This window comes from Onychostruthus taczanowskii, unplaced genomic scaffold, assembly GCF_017590055.1.
Source record: "Onychostruthus taczanowskii isolate IOZ18803 unplaced genomic scaffold, ASM1759005v1 scaffold6, whole genome shotgun sequence".
NCBI classification, from domain to species: Eukaryota; Metazoa; Chordata; class Aves; order Passeriformes; family Passeridae; genus Onychostruthus; species Onychostruthus taczanowskii.
The window spans coordinates 1406883-1429915 of NW_024503679.1; the positions used below are offsets into that span (position 1 = coordinate 1406883).

General features: G+C 49.3%; 1 protein-coding gene across 2 annotated transcripts in view; it reads right to left on the reverse strand.

The window, feature by feature from the left end:
* The window catches only part of CSNK1G1 (casein kinase 1 gamma 1), a 96262-nt gene that overhangs the window by 1376 nt on the left and 71853 nt on the right, over window positions 1-23033 (reverse strand). For both annotated transcript variants that reach the window (XM_041418732.1, XM_041418730.1), the window contains exons 7-13: window positions 18793-19027; window positions 16436-16521; window positions 14345-14429; window positions 12597-12745; window positions 10897-11001; window positions 8546-8653; window positions 4489-4595 (exon numbers count right to left, since the gene is read on the reverse strand). In XM_041418732.1, coding sequence (XP_041274666.1) covers window positions 4489-4595; window positions 8546-8653; window positions 10897-11001; window positions 12597-12745; window positions 14345-14429; window positions 16436-16521; window positions 18793-19027 — 875 coding nt within the window. The remainder of the gene's footprint in view (window positions 1-4488; window positions 4596-8545; window positions 8654-10896; window positions 11002-12596; window positions 12746-14344; window positions 14430-16435; window positions 16522-18792; window positions 19028-23033) is intronic.

The window sequence follows — 23033 nt, forward strand, 5'->3', positions numbered from 1 at the left end:
GGGGAGAGGAACGCCCAACGCAGCTGAACCGTGAGGAGCGGTGGGTTCCCTGTGGGATACACTGGGAGCAGTCGTCCAGATGCTAAACTACTCCTGGCTTCCTGCACAATTCCTTGGCCTTGAACATGTATCTACCTTTCTACCCTCAGCCCACTGTCAGGAATGCTCTGCACATCTGTGTGAGTCCTCCCAAACTATGTGTCTTTCTCCATCTGCTGGGACAGCTGTCCCTGGAGAACCCTGGGTGATGCTGGAGGACTGCTCTGTCAAGCTGCTGGAAGGGAACTGGAGTAGACCACCGAGTCTTAGAAGATCCTGAGTTGGAAGAGACCCACAAGGATCACTGAGTCCAACTCCTGGCTCTGCACAGGACAGCCCCAAGAATCCAACCATGTGCCTTGGAGTGCTGTTCAAGTGCTCCCTGAGCTCTGGCAGGCAAACACGAGGATGCAAAGACTGTTTTTTTCCTACAACCATCTGCTGTAGGCTAAAAACATTCCAAACCACTCTAACATCTTCTCCAAAATATTTTTCACTGGGTCCTTCAGGGAGTGTCAGCTTTACAACCCTGTCCTCTCAGAGCTGGAGGAACTCTCACTCAGATACTTGTCCCTGGGTGCACAAGCTTCACTCTGGGGTGCAAAAGCAATGTGTGAGCACAACCTGCCATGACCTGAGCCTGCCAGCACAGATCGACTGCTTGGGAGAACCAACAACTCTCCCTGTGACATGGAGAGCTCCCACAGCCCCTCAAGAAGAGGGACCTCTCCCACTGCACGGACTGATGTCCATGATTTGTCTCTAGGCTCATGAAAAGGCCCAGTTTGGCAGTGGGATGAGGAGAAATGCAAAGCCCTTGTCCTTTCAGGGCAAGCGATGCCTCCATTGCTGCCCACCCACCCTGAGGTGTTTGTCTGCCACCTCAGCACCCCCATCCCAGGCTGGAACCCCCACCCCAGGACTGCTCTGGCATTCTGTTGTCCCGGGCCATCTGCCACCATCTCCTGCTTTAGCCTGATGCAGTATTTCTCCCACAGTAGCCACCTTCCTTCATGGCTTGTGCGATGGTGAGTAAGGGGGACGTCACAGGGAGAGGATGGAGGATGCATGAGTGATGGTTTTGCATGCAGTGGGTAAGGGAAGAAGGGGGTGAGCAGCACTCGACTCCTTGGGCACCGAACAAAGGGAGCTGACTGACTTCTGGCTGGTTTTCCTTGTGACTGTCTTTTTAGGCTCTTACTCAGAGGTCCAGGGAAGGGTTCAGGAAAGGAAGTCCTGGCAGTTCAGACAGGCAGAGGCAAAACACCAAAATAAAAGGATAAGGCAGGCTGACAATTACAGAACGTGATCTCACTGCATGCAGATGATGCCCAAGAGAACAGCCCCAGACTACGACATACAGAGAAGCCAGAGATGCCAGAGGTATTGGAGGCAATGCCTATGGAGAGCAGGGCAGAGTCAGTCTCCCATCCAACAAGGACATTCCTCGCCACACACGGGCTTGGTCCCCTCGCTCTGTGGCAATTTCCACCCATCAGCCCACCCTGGAACCTACAAACTCATCTGACTGTCTGCTTGGCCCTTCACTTACTGGGTATGTGGTTTCCCCAAGGGGCACCTCCTGGGTCGACCTGAGACTGGGACACTATAGCTTCAAAGCTCTGATAAAGCTCCAAGCTGGGCTTGGACCAGTGCTAATCCCAACCTTTCCACCCCTTCTTTCCTGGAGAAGCCCATTCACCTGCACCTCAGCTGGCTGGAAAGGAGCCACCTCCCACCTACCCTCTCTGAGTAGGGGCTCTGTCACTAATGAGGACTCCCTGGCCTTGTCCTTCCATCCTCTCTGGTCTGTGCTTCTCCAAGAGGAGATTTTCCAAGGACTGGCCCCTCTCCTCAACACTCAGTGCAGGGTTTTCCCTTTGTAACCGTCTGCGTGAGGAATTCCTGCAGGAGGCTCAGCCAGCCTAGGCCTGACTCTGCCCAACTCCATCAGGCATCATCTGCTTACAGACGTAAATGTTTGGGGGAGATGGAAAGCCAAATAGGAAAGGATTAAAATCTGATTTTGCACCCATCCATTCAGAGATCAGCCAAATCCCTCAGCCTAGTGTGGCCGGTCAGACACAGCCCATGCCCTCCCCAATATTGCAAATGGTCCTAAAATCAAAACAGCTCTGGGTTGGCTTTGACTTTGTGCCTTTTTAGCGTTTGGTGGGTTTGGTTTTGCCAACCCCAGTCTAGTCTGGTCCGCTCCCCCTTGCATGTGGACTGGAGAGAGGGACTCACCACAAGTTGAGCATTTTCAGGCAGCTACAGAGAGTATAGAGAAAAAACACAGAAAGGAAGAAAGAGCGATTAGTTCACAGAGGTGGGATGGAAGCGAGTCACTGCAGCCATGCAAACATGCAGTGCAGAGCGGCAGACACACACCAGGCCTGCCCGCCGCCCGCCCCAGCACTCACACCACTCTGCCCTCGCCACCTCTTCCAGGCGCGAGGCCGCTGCCAAACGCCCGTTCCACGGAGGCACCAGATCCCCAGGTTCTTATCTGGGGCTGGGATCACAAAGAAAGGAACTCCAGGCCACCATCAGCTCTTGTCCCCTGCAGCTCCAGCAGCAGAAGGGCCTGATGATGGATCTACACGTGGGACCTGCCCTCCAGCGACACCCACTGCCAGAATCCGGAGCTTTTCTCCAGCACACTCCAAGCAGAAGCACTGGCACAGCTCTGCCTGTGGAGTGCCAGGGAAAGCCCATCCCACTACTGCACATCATCTCAAAACACGGCGCCCAACTCCAGCTCCTGCCAGCTCTCTCTGGCACCCTTTTCTGCAGAGCAGAATCCCAAAGTCCTCTGCCCTTCTTGTGTGATCAGAGATGTCAGGAAAGACAAAGCCCTCCCTGTGGCAAACAGAATGAAGTGATCTATGCTTGGGAATTACAAGAGACTCCCAAACCTGTCAGTGCAAAGCAGTGTATGCTCTGCTTCCCAGCACCTCCAAAACCAATCTGGGAGCACACAAACAAGGGCTAGAGAGAGACAGGACAGCTCCATATGCTGTGGGGGAGGGCCTGGGTGGCACAGCTCCTTCCCACATGGTTTGACATCTCCCTAGCACACAGAGTGGGGGCTGGACTTGGCCTCGCTGCACAAACATGGGCTGGAGATGTTCCTGGTTCTTCCTTGCACTGGGCTGTTGGACCAGAACTGTTGAGGAAGACAATCTGCCCCATCCTAGGAGCCACATGCCTGGGGGGACCCCCTTCAGAGCCCATAATGACAAGCTGGTGGTCTCTGCTGGCCACACAAGCCATATCTAAGAGGAATGTTGCCCACTCTGCAAGTTGCTCCTCAAGATCTCCCCCACCCTCCCAGCTTGATGAGGAGCCTGCAGCAAATCTGAGGCTTCTTAGGCTGGGAGGAGAAGGTGTGTCTGTGGCCGCTGGGATCAAGGCCAGGCCAGCTACCAGTGAGCAAGATCCCACACATGGCTTCCTGAGGGATTGGGGAATCCCTGAGGGAGTGGGGAATAGAGAGCAGAAGAGCTTCAGGACAACCAGCACAGATGACACATACCTAGGGACCTTTTCCATCCATACACCCTTCCTTACACCTGCCACTTTTCCTCTTCATACAGAAGTGTCCACAAAGGCTGAGGCAAACAATGGGGGACAAGTGGCACCAGGATCACCCAGTCAAATAATAACCAGGCAGCTGGGCCATGTCAGCACCAACCAGTTCAAAGGCCTATTGGCCCCTCGCTCAGGGAGTGCCAGAACTCTGTGGTGACCCTGCAGTGACAGTCCTGGTTTAGTTCAGAGGCAGTGAGAAGGTGCAAAAGGTGACGTGATGGTGCCGGATACAGGACAGGAGCCAAAATGGTCAAAGCAGCAGCTCTGACAGCAGTTCTCACATCTGACCACAAGCTACAGGAGAGGTCAGCTTAGAGGGAGCACTTTCTCCTCCACAGGCTGCTTCTGCTTCCTCTCAGGGCTGGACCAAGAGAACTCCCAGGGAGAACAACCCATCCCTGCAAGAGTTACTTCCAGACTGTTCTGGATACCTGTCACCCACCTCTCACAGCCAGAAATGAAGTGACAACTCTCAGACCAATGATCTCTTTGCTGAGCTACGCTCAAGCTACTCCTACACTCTCAGCACTGAAAGCACAGCGTGTTCTCCCTCTGCAATGGGGGTTGCTCACCGGGATTCCTGAGATCAGTATTTTGGTATCTGTGCTACTGAAATGTCTATCTGGCAGTACATGCTCTGAGTAAGAGTTTTATGTTCTCCAGGCATGACAAGTGTCAAAGAGAAGCAGCAGCAGCAGCAGCACTGAAGGCACCATGCACAAAAGCAGCAATACGCAAGGAAAAGGGCATGGGACACGAGCACTGAGGACTTTGCCACAGAAAAATGTCCCCACTCGCTTCCCAGGAGAAGGATAATGACCAACCAGTGGAAAGCCTGTTGTAAAGCAAACGTACTTAGCTTCCTCCACCACCTCCACCTCCGCCTGCGCTGTGATGGGTGCGTTGGAGTGTGCTCCTGTTGGGTCGTCCACGTTCAGCTCCCCGTTGGTTGAGCTCACCACCTGCAACACAAAGGAACACCCCGTTCACGAGGCTCCCTGGCAAGGGCTGCTGAGGGAACGGGAAATCTGACAAACGACCATTTACTCCTGTCTCTTTTCACCCTCTCAGCAGGCTGCTGAGTTTTGTGGGTGCCTTGGAGTCTCCAGGCTGGAGCAGCCAAGGCAGAGCAGCAGGCAGGGGCCTGTGTGTGTGCCCCCTTGCTCACATTCCTGTGCCCAGCACATGACTTGGCATCGAGAGGCCCCTCTGGGAGTGTGGGCACTGACTGCCAGCCCTATCTACACACATGAGCTGTACCATGCTGATTGTCTTCTCCTGACACTTTTACAGGTGAGCAGCTCAGTCTTGTTGCCTGACAGGACTGTGGGGAGAAGCCTCAGTCCTTAAATCTTATTCCTTACATAGCCAATTTTGGGAATTACATCCTCGCTCCACAGCTACTGACACAGTCTCTCATCTTTTTTTGCCTCACACCTGAGATGATGGCTCACTCAAGCTTTTCCATTACAGGGATAACCATCCAGCTCAAAAGAAGTGGCTAATGAGGGGAAAGCTTGCAGCTGGCTACTGTCTTAGCTGGGGGCTTATCTCTTGGGAAAGGCAGCACAGGATTTTTGAACAATAGAGTTGCTGCCACTGTGGATTCCAGCCCCTGCAGTGCTTTGTCCTTACCATGGGTGAGCCTTTGCTTGTAAGAGCAGCCATAGGACTGGACCTTATTAACATCCGATTGCACTGCAAAGGACCCTCACCTTCAGCTCGGGTGCCTCAGGGGAAAAACCGGGACCCTGAACCGCTCTCCCTTCCTGGAGGGTGCAGCTCTGATGCTGCTCAGCCCAGTTGTTTTCTGCTGCTGCCTCAGGATTTTTTGCCACACTTTAACCCAGCAGTGGTGCCCGCTGTGACACCCTGCAGGTGCTGCTATGGCTGTGGAGTTTCTGCTACACTTTTTGGCACCCCAAGGTGTGCTGGCCTCTGCCATTCCAGCTGCCACTCCGAGGTTCCTGTTGCAGCTCATTTCACCATCTGGAGAGGCACTGGGTCTGGCTGCCCTGTGGGTTAGCACAGGAAGCGCCTTCCTTTTCCATCCCTTCTGCCGGCCCGCCCGCCATCACCGCCTGAGGCAGGCGCCGAGCCCGCGCCACAGCGCCCCCTGCAGGCGCGGGCAATCACCGCACCCGCCCCGCCCGGAGCCAGCAGCGCCCCTGGTGGCCGCGCCCGGAACTGCAGCGAGGGCAGCGCCGCAGGCGGGAGAGGCCGGGACTGGGATCGGGCCTGGGATCGGGCTGGAGCCGGGACCAGAGCTGGGGTTTGTGCACCCTGGGATACACACACACTGCTAAAGAACTGCTCATCCTTCCCATATCTCTGCCTGGAAGCCCCTTCATTCCAAAGTTACAATAATTCAGGAGGAAGAGAGTTATATTTTCCGTTCCAAGGGAGGTTCCTGCCTTCCTTGGCAGACACCTGTCTTCCAAACCAAGACATCCACATAATTTTCTGGATGACTAATCACTGCTTCATTACTATGACAACCCCCAAAGCATCCTGCACGGGAGGAAAGTTTGGCCGACCCTTCCATGCTTCATGTTAGCATGACCCTTCCATGCTGGATGTTAGCACAGGATCCTGCATCTTGCTGTGAAAACTGGGAGCTGCTCTTGGTTCCAGAGCTGTAAGGATGCCTGGTTTCCCCACTCTGTTCCTCCTCTTAGCCTTTTAAAATGTAAAAGGCAGCATTTTCCATAGGGTAGGGGTAGGGGTGGTACTCAGAACTCCTGGTGGCTCCGGATGAAATGACCACAAGGGATGAAGGGAATGAAGCCCTTGGAGCAGATGTCCCCTAGTCTGCACATTATGTTGATTTTGAACACTTCAGTCCTACCAGAAGCTGCTGTTTCTGCCAACCAGGCCCCTTGGGCTCTGCAAGGACAGGCTAGAGCTTAGCTCACACGGTGCTCAGAGCTCTCCTTGAGTGACAACTCCTTGGTCCTCACCCCTTCCCTTACTCACCACGCCTGGGCTGCCCCAGGCTCTCCAGACCCCCACGCTTCCCATGCAGATCTGCAGAGCACTGGCACTTTATTGCATTCTTCCCAGGGCTCTTCCCACACTTTGTTCAGCTACTTGTTAAATTCCATATCACAAAAGGCTTTGATTTTCCTCCTCGCTTTTCACATGCTGCCACTTCATTTTCATGTGGCAAATTCAGCCTTAAAGGGAATGGGCACTCGAAGCTGCTGACCTGCCAAAGTCCAGCATGAGCTGGGGTGTCTGCTGAGGAACAACTCTCTGCAGCTTAGCAGCCACACACAGCACATTTCCTGTTCTCAGCTGCAGATAAGCAGAATTTTAGTGCTTACAGTGGCACAAGGAGCTTGTAAACTGCTCAGGTTGGCAACTCTTCCCATCCGACTCCTAGGGCTGCTTCAGTGCTGCTGTCACAAGGAAACATTCCCCTCACCAATGTGATTTTTATTTATGTCTCAACATATGTTATACATGAGATGAAAGATTCCTGTAAGAGCTGTACATGCTGTGCTAGCAGCCCTGTCCCTGGGGAGGCTTCTTGCAGCCCATCAGGACTGTGAGTGACCTCTCCCCACGTGCCCACAAGAATGCCAAGGGAATTCAGGCTGTGGGAAGGACACTAACATATAAAAGCAGCTAACTACGACACAAGGAGAGCCATTTTGCTTTGGGCTGCTAGGAGGGAGCAGGGGCTCACTTGATGGACTTGCAGGCTCGCTTGTAGGCTCCTTTTATTGTGGAATGAGAGACTCATTAAAAAATATGAATAAAAACATCCACTCTGTACTGAGTGCTGAAGTTGTACAATCACAGAATGGTTTGTGTCAGAAAGAACCTTTACAGTCCACATAATCCAACCCCCTGACATGGGCAGGGACACCTTCCACTAGAACTGGTTGCTCCAAACTGCACCCAACCTGTCCTTGGACACTTCTCCAGGTCATTCTCTGCTCACATCTGAGAGCAGAGCTACACATCCATCAGGTCCTCATTATCTTTGTTTTTCTGCTACTCAGCAAAATATCTCTAAATTAAAAGAGGACCAAGGCTAATCAAGCCAAAACCACATTAAATGAAACTAAGTATCAAGAATAAGTAAAAATGTCAACCTAATCTGCATTTTTCTTAGGGACATCCTGCACTACCTGTCTCCTTGGCTCAGCTCTGTCCTGCTCCAAGCACTAATTCCCAGAGCCATTGTTCAGGGTGTTGTGTCTGACAGCACAGCCAGCTCTCACAGCAAAGCTCTGCCAAAGAGGCAGCAAAGATAGCAGAGTTCTTGTGTGCTTGGATGACTCCTGCACCTTCTCTCCAGCTTGTCCAGCCAGCTCACTCTGGCTCACTCAGTGCCAGAAGGTCCCTCAGCGAGCCTGAGTGACAACCAGGACACACAGGGCTTCACAAATAGGAATTTTTCAGGAATTTGAAAACACTGGTAGTGCCAGCTCCAACAGTGTCTGTTGCACGTGCTCTGCTCCTCTCCTTCCAGTGCAACCCTCTGGAGATCCACCTTGTGCCCACTGTGCCCTCAGACTGGTGGTTTGCTGTGGAACAGCTGAACTCTTTTCCCAGTATTAATGGGGACTATGTACAACAAATCCTACTTCACCTGCCTGTACTGCCCTAGGGCATCTCCAAGATTGAGTAGAGGGTACTTTATAGACCAGATCTACTAATGCTACTCCTTTCTGTCTTCAGTTTAACCAACCTGGGTTCAAAACAGCTTAAAAATTTTTGTTGAAACAGTAAAAGCCATGGTGCTGGCCATCACAGCTTGGGTCCCTCCCAAGCCAAGCCTTGAGCATGACATATGGGACAGCACCAGTGAAACTGCTCTCCTGACCACAACACTGCTGCAATGTGAGGAGAATTCAGGGGGTTCAACACAAAGGCTGCACACAACAGAAGGAAGAGGTACCTGCACTGATCCTCCGTGTCGATCTGCAGCCAAATGAGATGTCAGGTACGAGGTATTTGTCTGCCGGCTCGGCTGGATCTCCCACTCTCCTCGGCGATCCGATGACGCCTGCTCAGGAGTTCAGGAGCATGAAAGAAACAGAAGGGAGGGCAAAAGGTGAACGAGGAGAAGAAATAAAGGTGTATTGGTTAGTGAGTTAGTTTCTTTGCAGAAAGCAAGGCATTTACCCTTTTAGCTGGGCTAAAATTCCCCTTTACCAAGTGCACCCCATTATTTACTTCCATGGCGGCTGCACTGATCCACTGTGGGAGTGGATTTCATGTCCTTTAGCTGCTGAATAAAGGAAAAGATCTATTCTGGAAATAATTTCTTTAGAACAGCTTCACTTCCATGGATTTCAGCACAGCCACAATTACACTGACAGTATTTAACTGTCTGTCAGGCCACATACACCAGAGCACTTGGCATGGCAGCAAGATGGGATTCACAAGCTCAACGTCCCTCAAATACATATTTTTTAAATAAAATTTGCGACATAAACTGAAGCCAAACATTTAATTTCACCCAAAGGCAATTCCACACACTGATTCACCTGTGCAGTGCAGAAGGAAACATCCACACCTGCTTGACTGTAGAGAGGGTTGGGGGCTTTTTGGGTTTCTGCAGAAAAGTAGACAAGATACTCTGGCTAACAAGATTCCTCTTTGTCCCCAACAGATGAACACATCAGGTGATTTAAATTATTAGAATTTCATTTATTTCCTTAGAAGAATCACTTTGCACTAGAAGCTCAGGTGGGTCACTGTTGGGGGTTAGGGTTTTTCCTTTTGTTTCTTTCTCTCATGGAATGTTGTCTCATCTGTTGCTAAGATACTTAAGAGAACAAAAGATGTGGCTGGGACGAGAAGGAGGACCCAAACCCACGCCTCCAATTCACTTCTCAAGACGTTTATTTTTTTGCTTTTTGCCTTTAGAGAAATGATTTGCTCAAGACTTTAAGGGAACATCCCTCAGAAGAGAATTGTTTGTGTTTTGGTGACAAGAACCTGATTTCCCCCATGGTATATTAAACAATTAATCATCCTATAATGTTTAGGTGAAAATATGACAAAAGCTGCTGTGCAATCCAGAACTGGACTATCTGTGCAGCTCAGAAGAACAAGGCCTGCAGGCTGCCTGCATATTTTGGAATTTCTTTGGGCCTTTGTGAACTAAAATGCCTGAAAAGGAAGCCAGGTGTCACTGTGCTGTCAAGGAAACACGATGCCTCACACACACACAGTGTGAAGGTCTGTGGTTAAGGTGGACAACAGGAGACTGGCTGAACAATCCCCCCAAAACCAGGGGGTTACTGCATCCATCAGGGTATTTATTACAGCAGATGACTGTATCAGGGCTCACACACTAGCCCACACTCATCACCATGTATACATGCTGCAAACAGCCCAGCCTCCTACAGCAACACTGCCCAAGGAGGGGTCATCTCCACTGTAGCTGATGGACTGGGATGTATCTTACCCTGTGTTAGCTGTGCAACCCTTCAGAGCCCAGGAAGGCTGAGCCCAGGTTGTTACACCCCATGCTTGGTTCTGTACCCACAAACCCCAGCTCGAGGAACTGAGCAGAACCTGGAGGCTGGGGGAGCAGAAAAAGCCTGGAACCACTCCCTGAGAATAAGAGCAGCGACAGCTCCAGCTGGGAGCTGCAGTTGGAGATTTACTGCAAGTCTGTGAGTTCTGTTAACACAGAAAAGCCAAACTCTCAACACCAACAAAACAGTACAACAAGAAAGGAAAAAATGGGGAATTCAATTTCCCCGTGGCAGTTCATCCAGACTGTGATGCCTTCCTGAGGGTTCTGCCCTGCCTGTTCTTTGTGCTCTGCAACACTCACACTGTGAACTGGACACTCTGGACATGGATGTTCTCGGGACACACATCCCTGTCACAGCCGCACACTCTGTGGGCAGAGGGCACCTGGGAACAGGCTGCCATCAGCACAACTCTCAGTCTGCTCCACAGTCCATGTGCTGTGAGAAAAAGCACCTCAAAAAATGTTGTAGTCACGGAGTCCAACCATGCTGCATGTTTAACTTTAACCTGTTTACCCACAAACTACAGAAAAACAACCCATTCCAAACTGGACTCTGGTTAGCTCACAATACCGAGGAATTCCACTGGTTGATAACTTATTTCAACAACCTGTTGCTTTGACAAAATCCTGCTCAAATCTCTAAGTCAAGCAGGATTTGTCCTTGCTATGACCAAGAATCAGCCCCAGCCATCTATAATGCCACGTGAATTCTGCTTCTCCAGTGCCAGAGGAACTGGGAGAGGAGCCAAGCAACGCACCTGATTGCGAAGAGCCTGTTGGGATGGTCGGTCCCGGTGCATGTGGCTGTCTCTTGTCACTGCAGAGGTCCCAGAATCCACATGGACAGATCCCACGGGAGTAGGCTGGAAAATAAGGTGTTCATTAGGGCTAAGACTCTCACGTGCACAAACCCAGCTTGTCAAGCAATAGGAAGAAGAAAAACATCAAAACACTGCCCAAAGGAGCCAAGGAGAATTACAGCCAGGGCTATAAAATCCCTGTGATTTACAGACATGAAATTTGATGGTGGACACCGGCACCAAATGTCTTGTGTAAAAATTAATTAAGAAGATACAGTTAGGCGCCTGTCTCGATGTCAGATCACAGTTAGTGTGTCTCACACAGAATTATTACAACTGAAAATATACAGACTTGTTTTCCTCATCCCATTGTCTCACCACTTGTAAAAATCATGCTTGCATAGAAACAGGACGTGTTAAAATTAAAGCTTCATCTGCTCTCTTCTCACCAAAGTCATAATCCCTGCTCCCAACATCGAGATCTCCATGGCAACCACCGTGGCTGTCAGCAATAGCACACTTGTCTTACAAGGTGCTCTTTATCAACTGCCTTTGTAATTAAAGAAAAATGAAGAGAAAATCTTGATTCACAAAGGGAATGATTTCTTAGGAACTCTGTTGAGCACAGTAAGCATGGGGAACACTAAATATAGCTGGGACACTGAAGCACCAGCAGTGGTACCAAGTTTAGCACTGATGGCATTTGATCTGGCACCAGTGACAATTCATTTACAGATGTCTTTACTGCTCTTTGGGGTGGGTCATGAGCACAATGACCCAAAACAAAGAGCTTTAGATTCTTCTACCATATTTCCCCACAACACATCCTTTGGCTAAGGTCTTCCTGAGTTTAACTGGGTTTTGATGGCCAAAGTCATGCAATGAGATCAGGGTGATGGTCCACATGGAGTCATGGAACTGCTAAATGGAGGCTGGTTTCTCCCACATTTCCTTGCCATGTACTGTACAGAGCTGGTTCAGCCTCTGAGTGTCCTCCAAGATATTCTGAGTTCAGGAGAGCAAGTTTAGATTAGATATTTGGGAGAAATTCCTCCCTGTGAGGGTGGTGAGGTTCTGGCAAGGTTGCCCAGAGAAGCTGTGGCTGCCCCACCCCTTGTAGTGTCCAAGTCCAGGTTGGATGGAGCTTGGAGCAACCTGGGATAGTGGAAAGTGTTCCTGCCCATGGCAGGAGGTTGGAACAAAGTGGCCTTAACAATCACTTCCAACCCAAAACATTCTGGGATTCTACTATCCATGGAACATCCATCAGAAACCTGCCTTGATCTCCTGTACCTTTTTGATGGGAACATGACCATTATAGGGGGTTTCTGTGATTCTCCTTTAAGATGGATTTTAGATCGTGGTCTCCAATCCTGTGCTAGACTAAGGAGAATTCAGTCTCATCATGATCATTGTCTCAAATGGGAAAATGAGGCTTTTATGTCCAGAGAGGTGGATGGGGCCTCTGTCCCTCAGGAAAACTTTGAGGCACTGCAAGAACCCCCTGAACACAACATCAGGACATCTCACTGTGTTGAGATTTGAGAGATTTGATCCTAAACTCACTGGCATTAACTGGGATTATTGAGAACAAAAAGGCAATGCTGGGGAAGCAGCACCTGGAAGGCAAGGCACGGGATTTTGCAGGGACAACTCACAATTGGCCTGCCGACCCAGTCGTAGGCATAGTCGAAGGTGTAGCCTTTCTTCTCAAAGAGCTCTGTGAAGATGGTCCGTAGGTAATCGTAGTCTGGTCTCTCAAAGAAGTCTAATCGCCGGACATAGCGGAGGTACGTGGCCATCTCCTCTGTCAGGAAAGGGGAAAAAGCAGCAGCTTTTATCCTGAATCTTTCAAGTGAGTTTTTACAAACCAATGTCTGGGCTGCCAGCGTTTACCTCTGGCTTTTCTCCTACAAGTTGTGGTTTTTAGTGACAGTCCTCAATGAAAAACAATTCAAATGCTTCTCAAGCAAAGATGGAAGTCCCATCTCTGCTCAAATCTGAATTCCACACCTTGATTTATTCTAAACATTTGTATAAAAAGAGTGAGAAATAAACTCACTGAACCTGACAACAGGATGCTCACAGGCACTTAGAATGCTCTTGCCCAGAGAAGCTGTGGCTGCCTCATCCCTGAAAGTGTCCAAGGCCAGGTTGGATGGGGCTTGGAGCATCCTGGAATAGTGGAAGGTGTCCCATCATGACATTGGCAGCACCAGAATATTCAAAACTAGACTAGAGGGGGAGGCTCCAAGGTTAATTTACCTGAAAAGGGTTAATTTACAGACCAGGGTTTGGTGTTAAGATAATTAATTGCTTTCCTGCATCTGGGTCGCACTTTGCATACACAGAATATTGAGTCCTAGGAGCTTATGTCCTGCCTTTTCCCAGCTCTCCCTTGGCTCATGGCCTTGACTTCAGCTGACAAAAATAAGAATAGAACTGCTTATTGATACTTAACTCTGTCTGTAGCTTGTGGCTTGCACGGAGGAAAAAGAGGGGGAAAAAAAGTAGAAGAAAGAATCCTCTCTTTTAAGTACCTCAGAAGGTGGAGAACAACCAGTTTCAGGGAAGGAAGAGACAGAACTCAGCTCTCTCATCTATCAGCCCAGACCAGAAGGAGCTGTGAGGAGGAGTATTGGCAAAAAGATGAGAACAGCCAGCCCGAAGCTGTTCTGCTTGGAACCAGGTGGATTTTGGAATGAGACATCTGGGGAGTTACAGTGACTTGAGTGAACCATGATCCCATTCCAGGTTTGCTGCTCCTCATGCTGGGAAAGACGTGTGGCACAACAACTCCTACAGGAATGGGATTAATTGTGGGTGCTCTCCCTGGTGTCAGGACTTCAGAAACACTCCACAAAACCTCCCAAGCCCACTCTGTGGCCTGGGGACCCTGGGAAGGCACTAACTCTGTACTCTGCTCTTCTGGCTCCAAGGTCTGTTTAACTGGAGATCAGGTGTTGGGCTTGGCTAGAAGCACACTTTAGTAACACTCTCCTTAAAATTGCTCCCAGAAGGTGGAATTCATGGACAGACACACCATTCCATCTTCCAAGCTGGCCATCTACGCCTGCAACACCTGTAAAACCTTCCATTTGGAAAAGAATTAACTCGGTAGTTCCAGCATGGTCCTTTGGGAGAGGGAAAATAATGAGGAGCTCTTTTGGAAGGAAGCCAAGGAGTAAAACAGGCATACAAGGCCCTTGAGCACTGTCCAGCCTCCTTGATGAGAAGAGTTTTGTACATTTTAAGACCTCAGGCCCTGCTAATTTATAGCAGCAGCTCCAGTTGTTTGTTGGATACACGTCATCCAGTACTTTCTGACAGAGGAGTGCAGGCCCATCCTATTTAACAAGGTATGGCCACCTCCAGCTGCACTCACACGATCCCATCAGGGCTTTACCTGGAAAGTTCTCACAGAGAACTTCAACTGGAGTGTTTCTCTTTGTGTCCCCAATCTTCTGATATCTCTCTTTCAAGGTGTCAGCCTGCAGCGCACAAAGACAAAACAGTTGTGGAGAAAGAGTTCAACCATGTGAGAAAGGACATGCTGTATGGGAAGAAAAACAAGGTATTTAATGCCCATTCTGGGTGACATCAGGAGATGTTACTTGTAACTGAACTGCACCCTGGACTACACCAGTAGGAATATTTCACAGGCTATTGGGAGAGAACATCCAAGGACATTCAAAACATCTTCGCTCACGAAAGGCAGGACCCTTATTAGTGTCTTACAAGGCTCAGTTCTCACAGCCCAGTCCTGAGGACTGCGCAGGGAAGGTTTCATGGGAGAAGGAAATAACAGTGCATGAACTGGGATGGCACATCTGGACCTCCCCAGGCTTAGGGCCATCGAGCTGCCTTCACAAACAAATGCACAGCAGTTGCACAGCACATTCACAGCAATTTGGGTGAAATTCACAGACCCACTGTACAGAAATTTGGGTTTTCCTCTCTGCAAAAGGATGTTACCACATTGATAATGACTCTAGATCAGTTGCACTTCTCCCAAATCCCAGGCTGCTCCCACACAGCCTTTCCTTTCACCTCCAAAGCATCTATCACTCAGCACTGGTCAACAAGAAAATGAAACCATTTGCAGCTGGATTTCCCACCTAAATCAACCCGAGGCAGAGAACTCTGCTCCAGCTGACACCCTAAAAGTGGGGTTTCTTGCCTCCATTTCAAAATATGTCAGTTGGACCTGGCAGCAGCATAATTAGCACTGTAGACATTCTCTGCAGACACAGCCCTGACAGTACAGACCAAAATCTAAGCCAAAGAAACCTAGAAGGGCAAAGATGTCACATTCTAAATCCAGCTGGGGAGTCTGTGTTTGCCCTGGACCTCAAAAAGGAGTCAACTAATTCTGATCAAGTTTAACGCTGAACTGAGGAACTTTTGTAGAACCTTGTATAAACTTGGAATTATTTTAGAATAATTTACAGGATTAATTTAAAGCAGATGAGTTCAACTAAGCCAGAAAAAATACATACCAGAATAACACACTTACAGAGAGGCGTGGACATAAAATCAGAGAGTCTGATTTCTTTCACAATCCCTTTCATGCTTGAAAAACCCTCCTTTACTTTTATGAGCCGTTGCCAACATTTCTGGCATGTGCCTGATGAGGCTGAGCTGAGACTAACTCAACAGGTGGTAAAAACCAGCTGAACAAGGCCTATCAACACAACTGGGTCTACACCCACTGACCAATGCAGAGCTCTGCCAAGCAGCTCCCAAAGCTTTGGCTCCTTTTTCCAACAGGAGCTCTTGCCTTCCCTGGTAAACCTAACTTGATCAGTCCCTTCACTCCCTTCAATGCCAAAACTGAACACAGTAGCTTAATCATCAGGGAGGTGATGGAGAAGTGAAGACGCAGCTTCCAACAGCTCTGGAGCCAGCAAATGACTTATTCCTTGTTAGCTCAGCTGATGGATGTTGGCAGCAGTCAGCAACTCAATTTCTTGCAGCTCTCCACATTGTACACAGCATCTCATAAACTCCCCAGCACTGAGTGTCCAGTGTCTCTGGAGGGAAGCCAAGTCCAATACTTGTGCCAGAAAACCAGTTTTTCAAGCTGAAGTCCATCTGTGCATCTAAACCCATCAAACTGCTCCATTATAAACAGGGATCACAGATGCAGCTGGGGGATTGTGTTGCCGTAACTGGAATTTCATAAACAATCACTGTGTCCCAGTCACGCTCCAGTTCGGGGCAGCTTCCAATCACAGCTCTCTCATTGCTGTCTCTGTCTCTCTGTTCAACCTTCTCTCCAAAATTGTACCAATTTGGCAATTTGAAGTGCCAGGTAAAGTATTTCTACCTTAAAATCTTCCCTGCAGCTAAACTTAATGCCTTGGTGTTAGGCTGCAAGGACACAAAGGATAGGACAGCATTTCTGGCTGGATTTTGCCAACGTTTCCCAGTGGATTCTCATTTGGGTAGACACTAGCCAAAGTCTTAAAGGACAAAACCTAAAGCTTGAACCTACCTTCAATCCTTGCCAGGGCAGGCTGCCTCGGAGGAAATACATGAACATATGGCCAAGGGCTTCTAAGTCATCTCGACGACTTTGCTCTGAAAGAGAAGAGATGGAATTATTGCTGCAGAAGCACAAATGGCTCTGAGATCTCCGCAGCAGCCACAGCTGTACCTGAGATAAAGGTACCACAGGGACATTCACTCACTGTCTGCAGCTCAGATCTTGTGCAAAACCAGAAGCTGTTTCAGAAAGCCAGAAAATGTGTAAAATCAGCCAGAAGCCATGAGGTAACATGGGAACTGCACAACACACATCCAGCCTGAGGTAGAATGGATAACTCTTAATTGCAGAGGAATAAAGCAGTGCCTCAATTTTTCTCTGACCTGCCAGTGTCAATGGTGCTGTGTGGTGCTGGATCATTCCCTCTGGACTAAATGGGAATGGGATACTCACAACCAGCTGCAGGAATCTACCCTTGCACAGTGCCAACCCTTTCCTAATTTCCTCTGCTGCTCATCAGAGCAGATCAGAAATAGCTCCTTCCAGTGCCATGGAACACTTGCTGCTGCTGCCACATGCAGATGTTGTAATTATAAATGAAGGGGGGGAAAAAGGGGCACGGAGCCAAAGGAAAAATATCCTAAAACAAGCAGCCAAAATGTATCCAAAACCCCAAGGGAGGATAGAAGAGAACAACAGATATGGAGGCAACACTGGACTGGGCTGAGCTGCACTCTTGGGTTCACTGAGCTCATGGACTCATGATCCATGATCCAGAGCAGATCCAGCCCATGACACTGCAGCCACTTAACCCACAGGAGATGCTGGGAGCAGGAACACTGGGGAGAATGGAACTGAAACAACAGTTCCTGCAGTTATCCTGATAAAAAGGAGAAAAAAAGAGGATGCCCTGGGTAATTCAGTGCAGCGATGCAGATGGACTTCCAGGAAGATGGTTGAGTGCACTTGTCTCTCAGAAAAACTGCAGTCAGACTCCGGAGTTTGAAACTGGACAAGATTGATTCCACCTGGGCCGGTCTCACCAGAAGCATCAGCTCCTCACAACCCCTCTGGGCAGGGACAGCCCCCTCAAACACACCCCAGAACTGATTTGGACCCATGGCATGAGCCATGGTGGGAGCTGAGATCCTGTGGGAAATGGGTCCTAAGGAAGGCACACGGTGCACTTCAAACACAAACACATCTTCCCTCCACATCACCTGCACCAGCAGCTTCCCAGCCTGCTCCCACTCCGCCCTCCCATTCCTCCATCCCTGCCTGACTCCTCACTTTCCAGAATTAGAAACCAGGCTCATCCCTCCTTACTCCCCAAAGACAGTGAGCTCTCCAACTGGGAGCCAACATGCTAGCAGGCCTCCTGGAGAATATTCCATTATCTCACTGCTTGTATGGATTTAAGAGAATATAAACATTTAATAGGTTATTTTTTGCCTTTCAGCCACAGAAATGCAATCTTCTGGTAGGAAAAAAAAACAGGGAGGAGAGGAGATGAAAGCCAGGTTTAAAGTTATTTAAATCATTCATTTTCTCCAACCAATTACTAGGTCAGGGAACATCCAACTCTAACACCTGGAACTGGAAGGCACTGGGACAGTGCTGTGCTATAAAAATCTATCTGTCTATCATCCAGTGCAGCAATCACTGCCTGCCTGCTTGTCTTTTATCAGTGCAGGGCTGCTCCCAGTTATTTAGTTCCTAATAAAAACTGTAATTATGAGGCTTCCAACATTTCAGCTGGCTCAATTCCTCAAAAGAAGAGAGAAAAAAAAAAGCCACATAACTGTAAATGGCATTGGGAGGTTCACAAATAGCTTCAAGGGCGCAAGAGAGCTCAGCCAAGATGCTACAGGAGGTCTGCAGGATTCAAATGGCAAGCTGGAATGTGTCCAGGGAAGGGACTGGAGCTAGGGAAGGAGCTACAGCACCAGGAGCAGCTGAAGGTGCTGGGGAGGCTCAGACTGGAAAAAAGGAGGCTCAGGGGGGACTTTCTGGCTCTGCACAAGCCCCTGACAGGAGAGGGAAGCCAGGGGGGTGGGGTTGGGCTCTGCTCCCAGGAAACAAAGGACAGAGGAACAAAGGACAAGGAAACGGCCTCAAGCAACACCAGGGAAAATTCAGGTTGGATATTAGAGAAAATAATTCACTGAAAGGGTTTGAACAGGCTGCCCAGGGCAGTGGTGGAGTCACACCACGCTGGGAAGTGTTCAAAAGATGTGTGAATGTGGCACTTGGGGACATGGTTTAGAGGTGAACACGGCAGTGCTGGCCAGTTGTTGGACTCAGTGACCCCAGAGAGCTCCTCCAGCCTGAAGGACACTCTGCAAGCTCCCCCCATGCAGACAAACCTTTGCCAAGGTGTGTGTTGATGGACATGTATCTCGCTGTTCCCGTGAGACTCTTGTGCTCCCTGTAGGGAATGTGTTTTTTGGTTTCAGGGTCAATGTACTCCTTGGCCAATCCAAAGTCTATGATGTGGATGACGTGCTCCTTCTTATTGCCCTGCCGGCCAATGAGGAAGTTCTCCGGCTTGACATCCCGGTAGATGAGGTTCTTGGAATGCACGTACTCCATCCGAGAGATCTGCAAAAGGAGGGAAATGTGACTCGTGAGCAGAGCTCCGGCTCCCAGCAGAACTGGAAGAGGAATGTGTCATCCCCTCCTTTCCAAGGCTATCACGCTGTGCTCCCTGCTTTATTCCCACGGAAATGGCAAAGGCTGTTTCTGAGGCGTTACCGCTGGGATGCAGCTCCTGGCAGGATGCCACGGGGAGCTGCAGCAGCCTTTTTGTATTGATTTTAAACATACTAAACCGGTTACCAAGAGCTCTTCCCTTGCCCACCTCCTTCCCCTGTTGCTCTGTGTCTTACCACCTTCCTCCCTCGATCCATATGGTGTCTTAGACATGCCAGATTCTTCATGGAGGGGGATTTTTGGGCAGGCAGAAGCTTTACGATCTTCAAAGCTGACTAAAATAATAATTAATCTCACTGCTGTCAACTAGGAATAGCTGGAATATTTTTCAGCTTTTGACTAGTGCCTTTCTGGAAGTTTGACTGAATGGGAAGGTGGAAGGGCAGGAACCCCACTTCTGAGGTGACAGAGTGCCTCTAACAACACACCTTATTCAGAAGATCCTCGTTAAAATTGCTTTTGAAAACAAACATATTGCAGGTGTATTGTCAAGCAGTTCTCCTTTGGGTCCTGAATTTAGGAGAAGATTCCAAAGGAAAAGAATTCTCAATTTAATTTCATTTATTACCTTTAGTTGCCTTTATGTGTTTCACATGAACACACATGAACCCCCATTTATGGCTGTCCTGGTCGCAGCTGCCCTGCATGCCAAAGGGCACAGTGCCTTAAACAAGACACTTTGGAAAGGCTACTGGGATCGACCCAGATATCTGAGGGCTGGAAATGCCAGGAAAGCTCTGCAAAGTTCCACCAAGTCCCAGTTTTGCACTAACAAGCCTCAGTCCCCAGAGGTCACTGCCACACCGCTGCGAGGGACAGCCAGTGCCAGAACACCGGGGGACACCCAGGGTGAGGGCCACAGCTTGGCCATCCCTTGGCACACAGCTGGTCACCCCCATGGGTGGATCCTGCTGGGGAAGCTCCGCAGGCTGGAGTCTCTGGCTCACTGAGGCAGCTCTCCCCCAGCCAAGCAGCAGGGACCCCCTGTCAGCCCTTCCACCCCTTGCTCACTCCGTTGGGCTGGCAGACCCTGACTGCTCCTTCATTTCTCACTGAATCCAGACACATTCCCAGCTGGCAAACCCAGACCACTCTTTCTCTTTACAGATCTTGGATCCACATCTGGTTTTCAAAGTCCACACGCATGTGATCCTCCAGCACACTCCCAGGCCCTCACCATGCACCCTATTTTAAAGGAAAATCTGCTGCATTTCCACGTCTAGGAAAGAAGTAGCAGCCCTCCTTATAAAATAAACAGCTGTACAGGGAGGGCAGCAAACAGGAAAAAATTGGCTGCAGGTGAATCAGGCTTAAAAAACAGAATTTGCTCCAAGACTTTCAAAGAAGGGAACAGCACGTGCTGCAGCTCCCTCCCCTCGACACAGTGATTGATTCCAATGTGCAGAGAAAATGGGTTTCACGGCTAACAGCCATTATTTCCAATCAATTACAGGCTGGTGCAGAGCAGAGCAGATGCTCTTCAGTCATTCTTCACACTTTGAATCACCTACAGGACACAGCAGCAGGTCGTGAGACAAAAAGCCAGGCTGGGAGGCAATTCAAATGAAGATGCAACCCTTGAAAGTGGAACAAAGACTTTCCTTGCCTCTCCACACATAACAAGCTTCCAAGTGGAGCCTCACTGGCTCATTTGATTTGTTCCTGCTACCAAAGCAGCTCAGTTGTTGAAATCCCAACAGCAATTAGAGAGCCTGAAAAGGGCCCAATTTTTTCTTCTTTAAAAACTCTCGGCAAGTTGCAGCAGGCAGGACAACAACCTGGACAGCTGAGGTGTCAGGTGAGCCATTATGCTCCAGCAGTAATCAAGGGTACTTATTTTCCTGCTTTTTTTCCTCCCACCTGCCTTTTTTGCTTCCACCACACACACACACAGAGCTGCTGTGGGGGCTTTCATATTCCTTCTTTACTTCCACCTGCCTGGACGCTTCATGCTGGAGAGCTTTGCTCAGCCATGGCAGCTGAAAGACACTCCCCGAGTCAAAAAGATGTTTCTTGGAGTAGCTTCCATGCTTTATTCACCCTGACAAGACACTCTCCCTGCTGGTGGCTGCTGTGATGTGGAGGGTCTGGGCTGCATCTCCCTTGCAGACTCTGCCTGAGCACACACGAGCAGCGGTGCTGCAGCACAGCCTCGGCATCAACCCCGGCTGAAGAAGAGGGGAAGGGGAGCTGGATGCACAGGTGCACTGCCCACTCCTTTGGGTTTGAACTACAGGCTCAAACACTGATTAATTCTTTTAGGGGCAGAGAAACCATTCGAGGAACTGGTACTAACTTGGAATTGCTCTAATACTGGAAAAACAGCAAGCACGGAAGTGCTAGGATAGATGGAAGACTGTGAATTTCATGGCCACGGCTGGCTGAGTCCATCCTTGGAGCCATAAATTTCCATTTCAGATGTCAGAGAAACCTTGAGGAGGGGGGAGAATCCCTTGGCACACAGCAGGACCCCTGTGCCGTGGTGGAGAAATGAGAGGATATTGTGACATTTAGCAGGTGCCAAAGAAACCTGTGCTTTCATGTGCCTTCCTCCTGCCAGGGCAGCAAGTGTAACAAACCCTCTTATCCCAGAAAGGTAACTCTTAAGGGACTGATCTTGACAGCAGTTCCATCTCTAGACCTTCCTGATAAATCTGAGCCCTTCTTCCACACAGCACCTGCTTAAATATAGATCAGATCAGCAGAGAATGAAATTAATCTTGTTCAAAGGCAATTTTGATGTTCACTGGTAGAAAAACATCTTGCCACAACTTGGTCCAGATCACATCCAGAGTATTTTTCCAGTGCCTGGTGGCACAACAGAGCTTGCTGTAAGCTGTCAGTGAGCTTTGTACAGGCTGGGCCTGGCCAAGAGTGAGAAACAGAAGCCTGAATAAAAAAACATTCTCCCCTGATTTATGGGCTCTGGGGACTGACATAGTGACCACATTTTAATTGCCAAGCTTGGCTTTGTTCAGGAGCTTCACCTATAGATCTGATCTACTGGATGTCTTCAGCTGCATGTGGAGTATGGAGGAAGCAGTTTGAGTCTGAACAATTCCTCAACAGGCTGCCTTCCTTGAAGACTCATTGTCATCTCCTTGCCCTCAGCCAGCAGAGCCTTCCTGATGTAAAACTATGTTTGAATTCTCCTGTAATCCCACATGGCACTTCTTAAGAGACATTGTCCTTCTTTCTCCTAGAGAAACTCATCTTTCTTCTAACATCTGTAAAGGATTCATCCTAGTCCTGAGATGCTGCAACCTGTCAAGCTCATTCACACCAGCCAAGCAGAAATATCTATCAAAAAATATCTTTCCAGGATGTCTCTGGTTAAAAACTCTCCACAGGACTGGATGCTCCTACAGACATGGGGATCATCCTAAGTATGAGGAGAAACCTCAGGGGACAAATGCCCATGGTTAGAATTACAGCAGCTTAAGCAGACTTGGCCAGTCAGAAGCAGGAACAAAATGTAATTCATGGATGGGAGCCCAAGGAGTTTGAGAGTCCAGCCTTCCTTTCTCATGTCTCACACAGGAGTGTGACAGTGACTGCAATCATTTAGTGTGGGAGAAAGACAATTTTCCCTAAAGCCTTGTGGCTAGAGCAGAGTTTTTATTTCATTTGAGCAGTAAGTGCCAGTCCCTTTGGAAAACACTTCTCCCAGGGCCAGGTGATGGGGCACACCTGAGGATGCTGAATCTGTCCCCTTAGATGTGCACACTCCAAGCTGGCAACTCATGTAATCTCCCTGAAGGGACTGAGAAGGCCCTACAACATCTCCCCATGGCCAGAGGAGCACCTGATCCTTTGAGAGAACATCAGCTCCTCCATTTCCAACTGCTGTCCCCCTGCATCAGCCTCAGCATGTGTTTTCCACCTGGCACCAGTG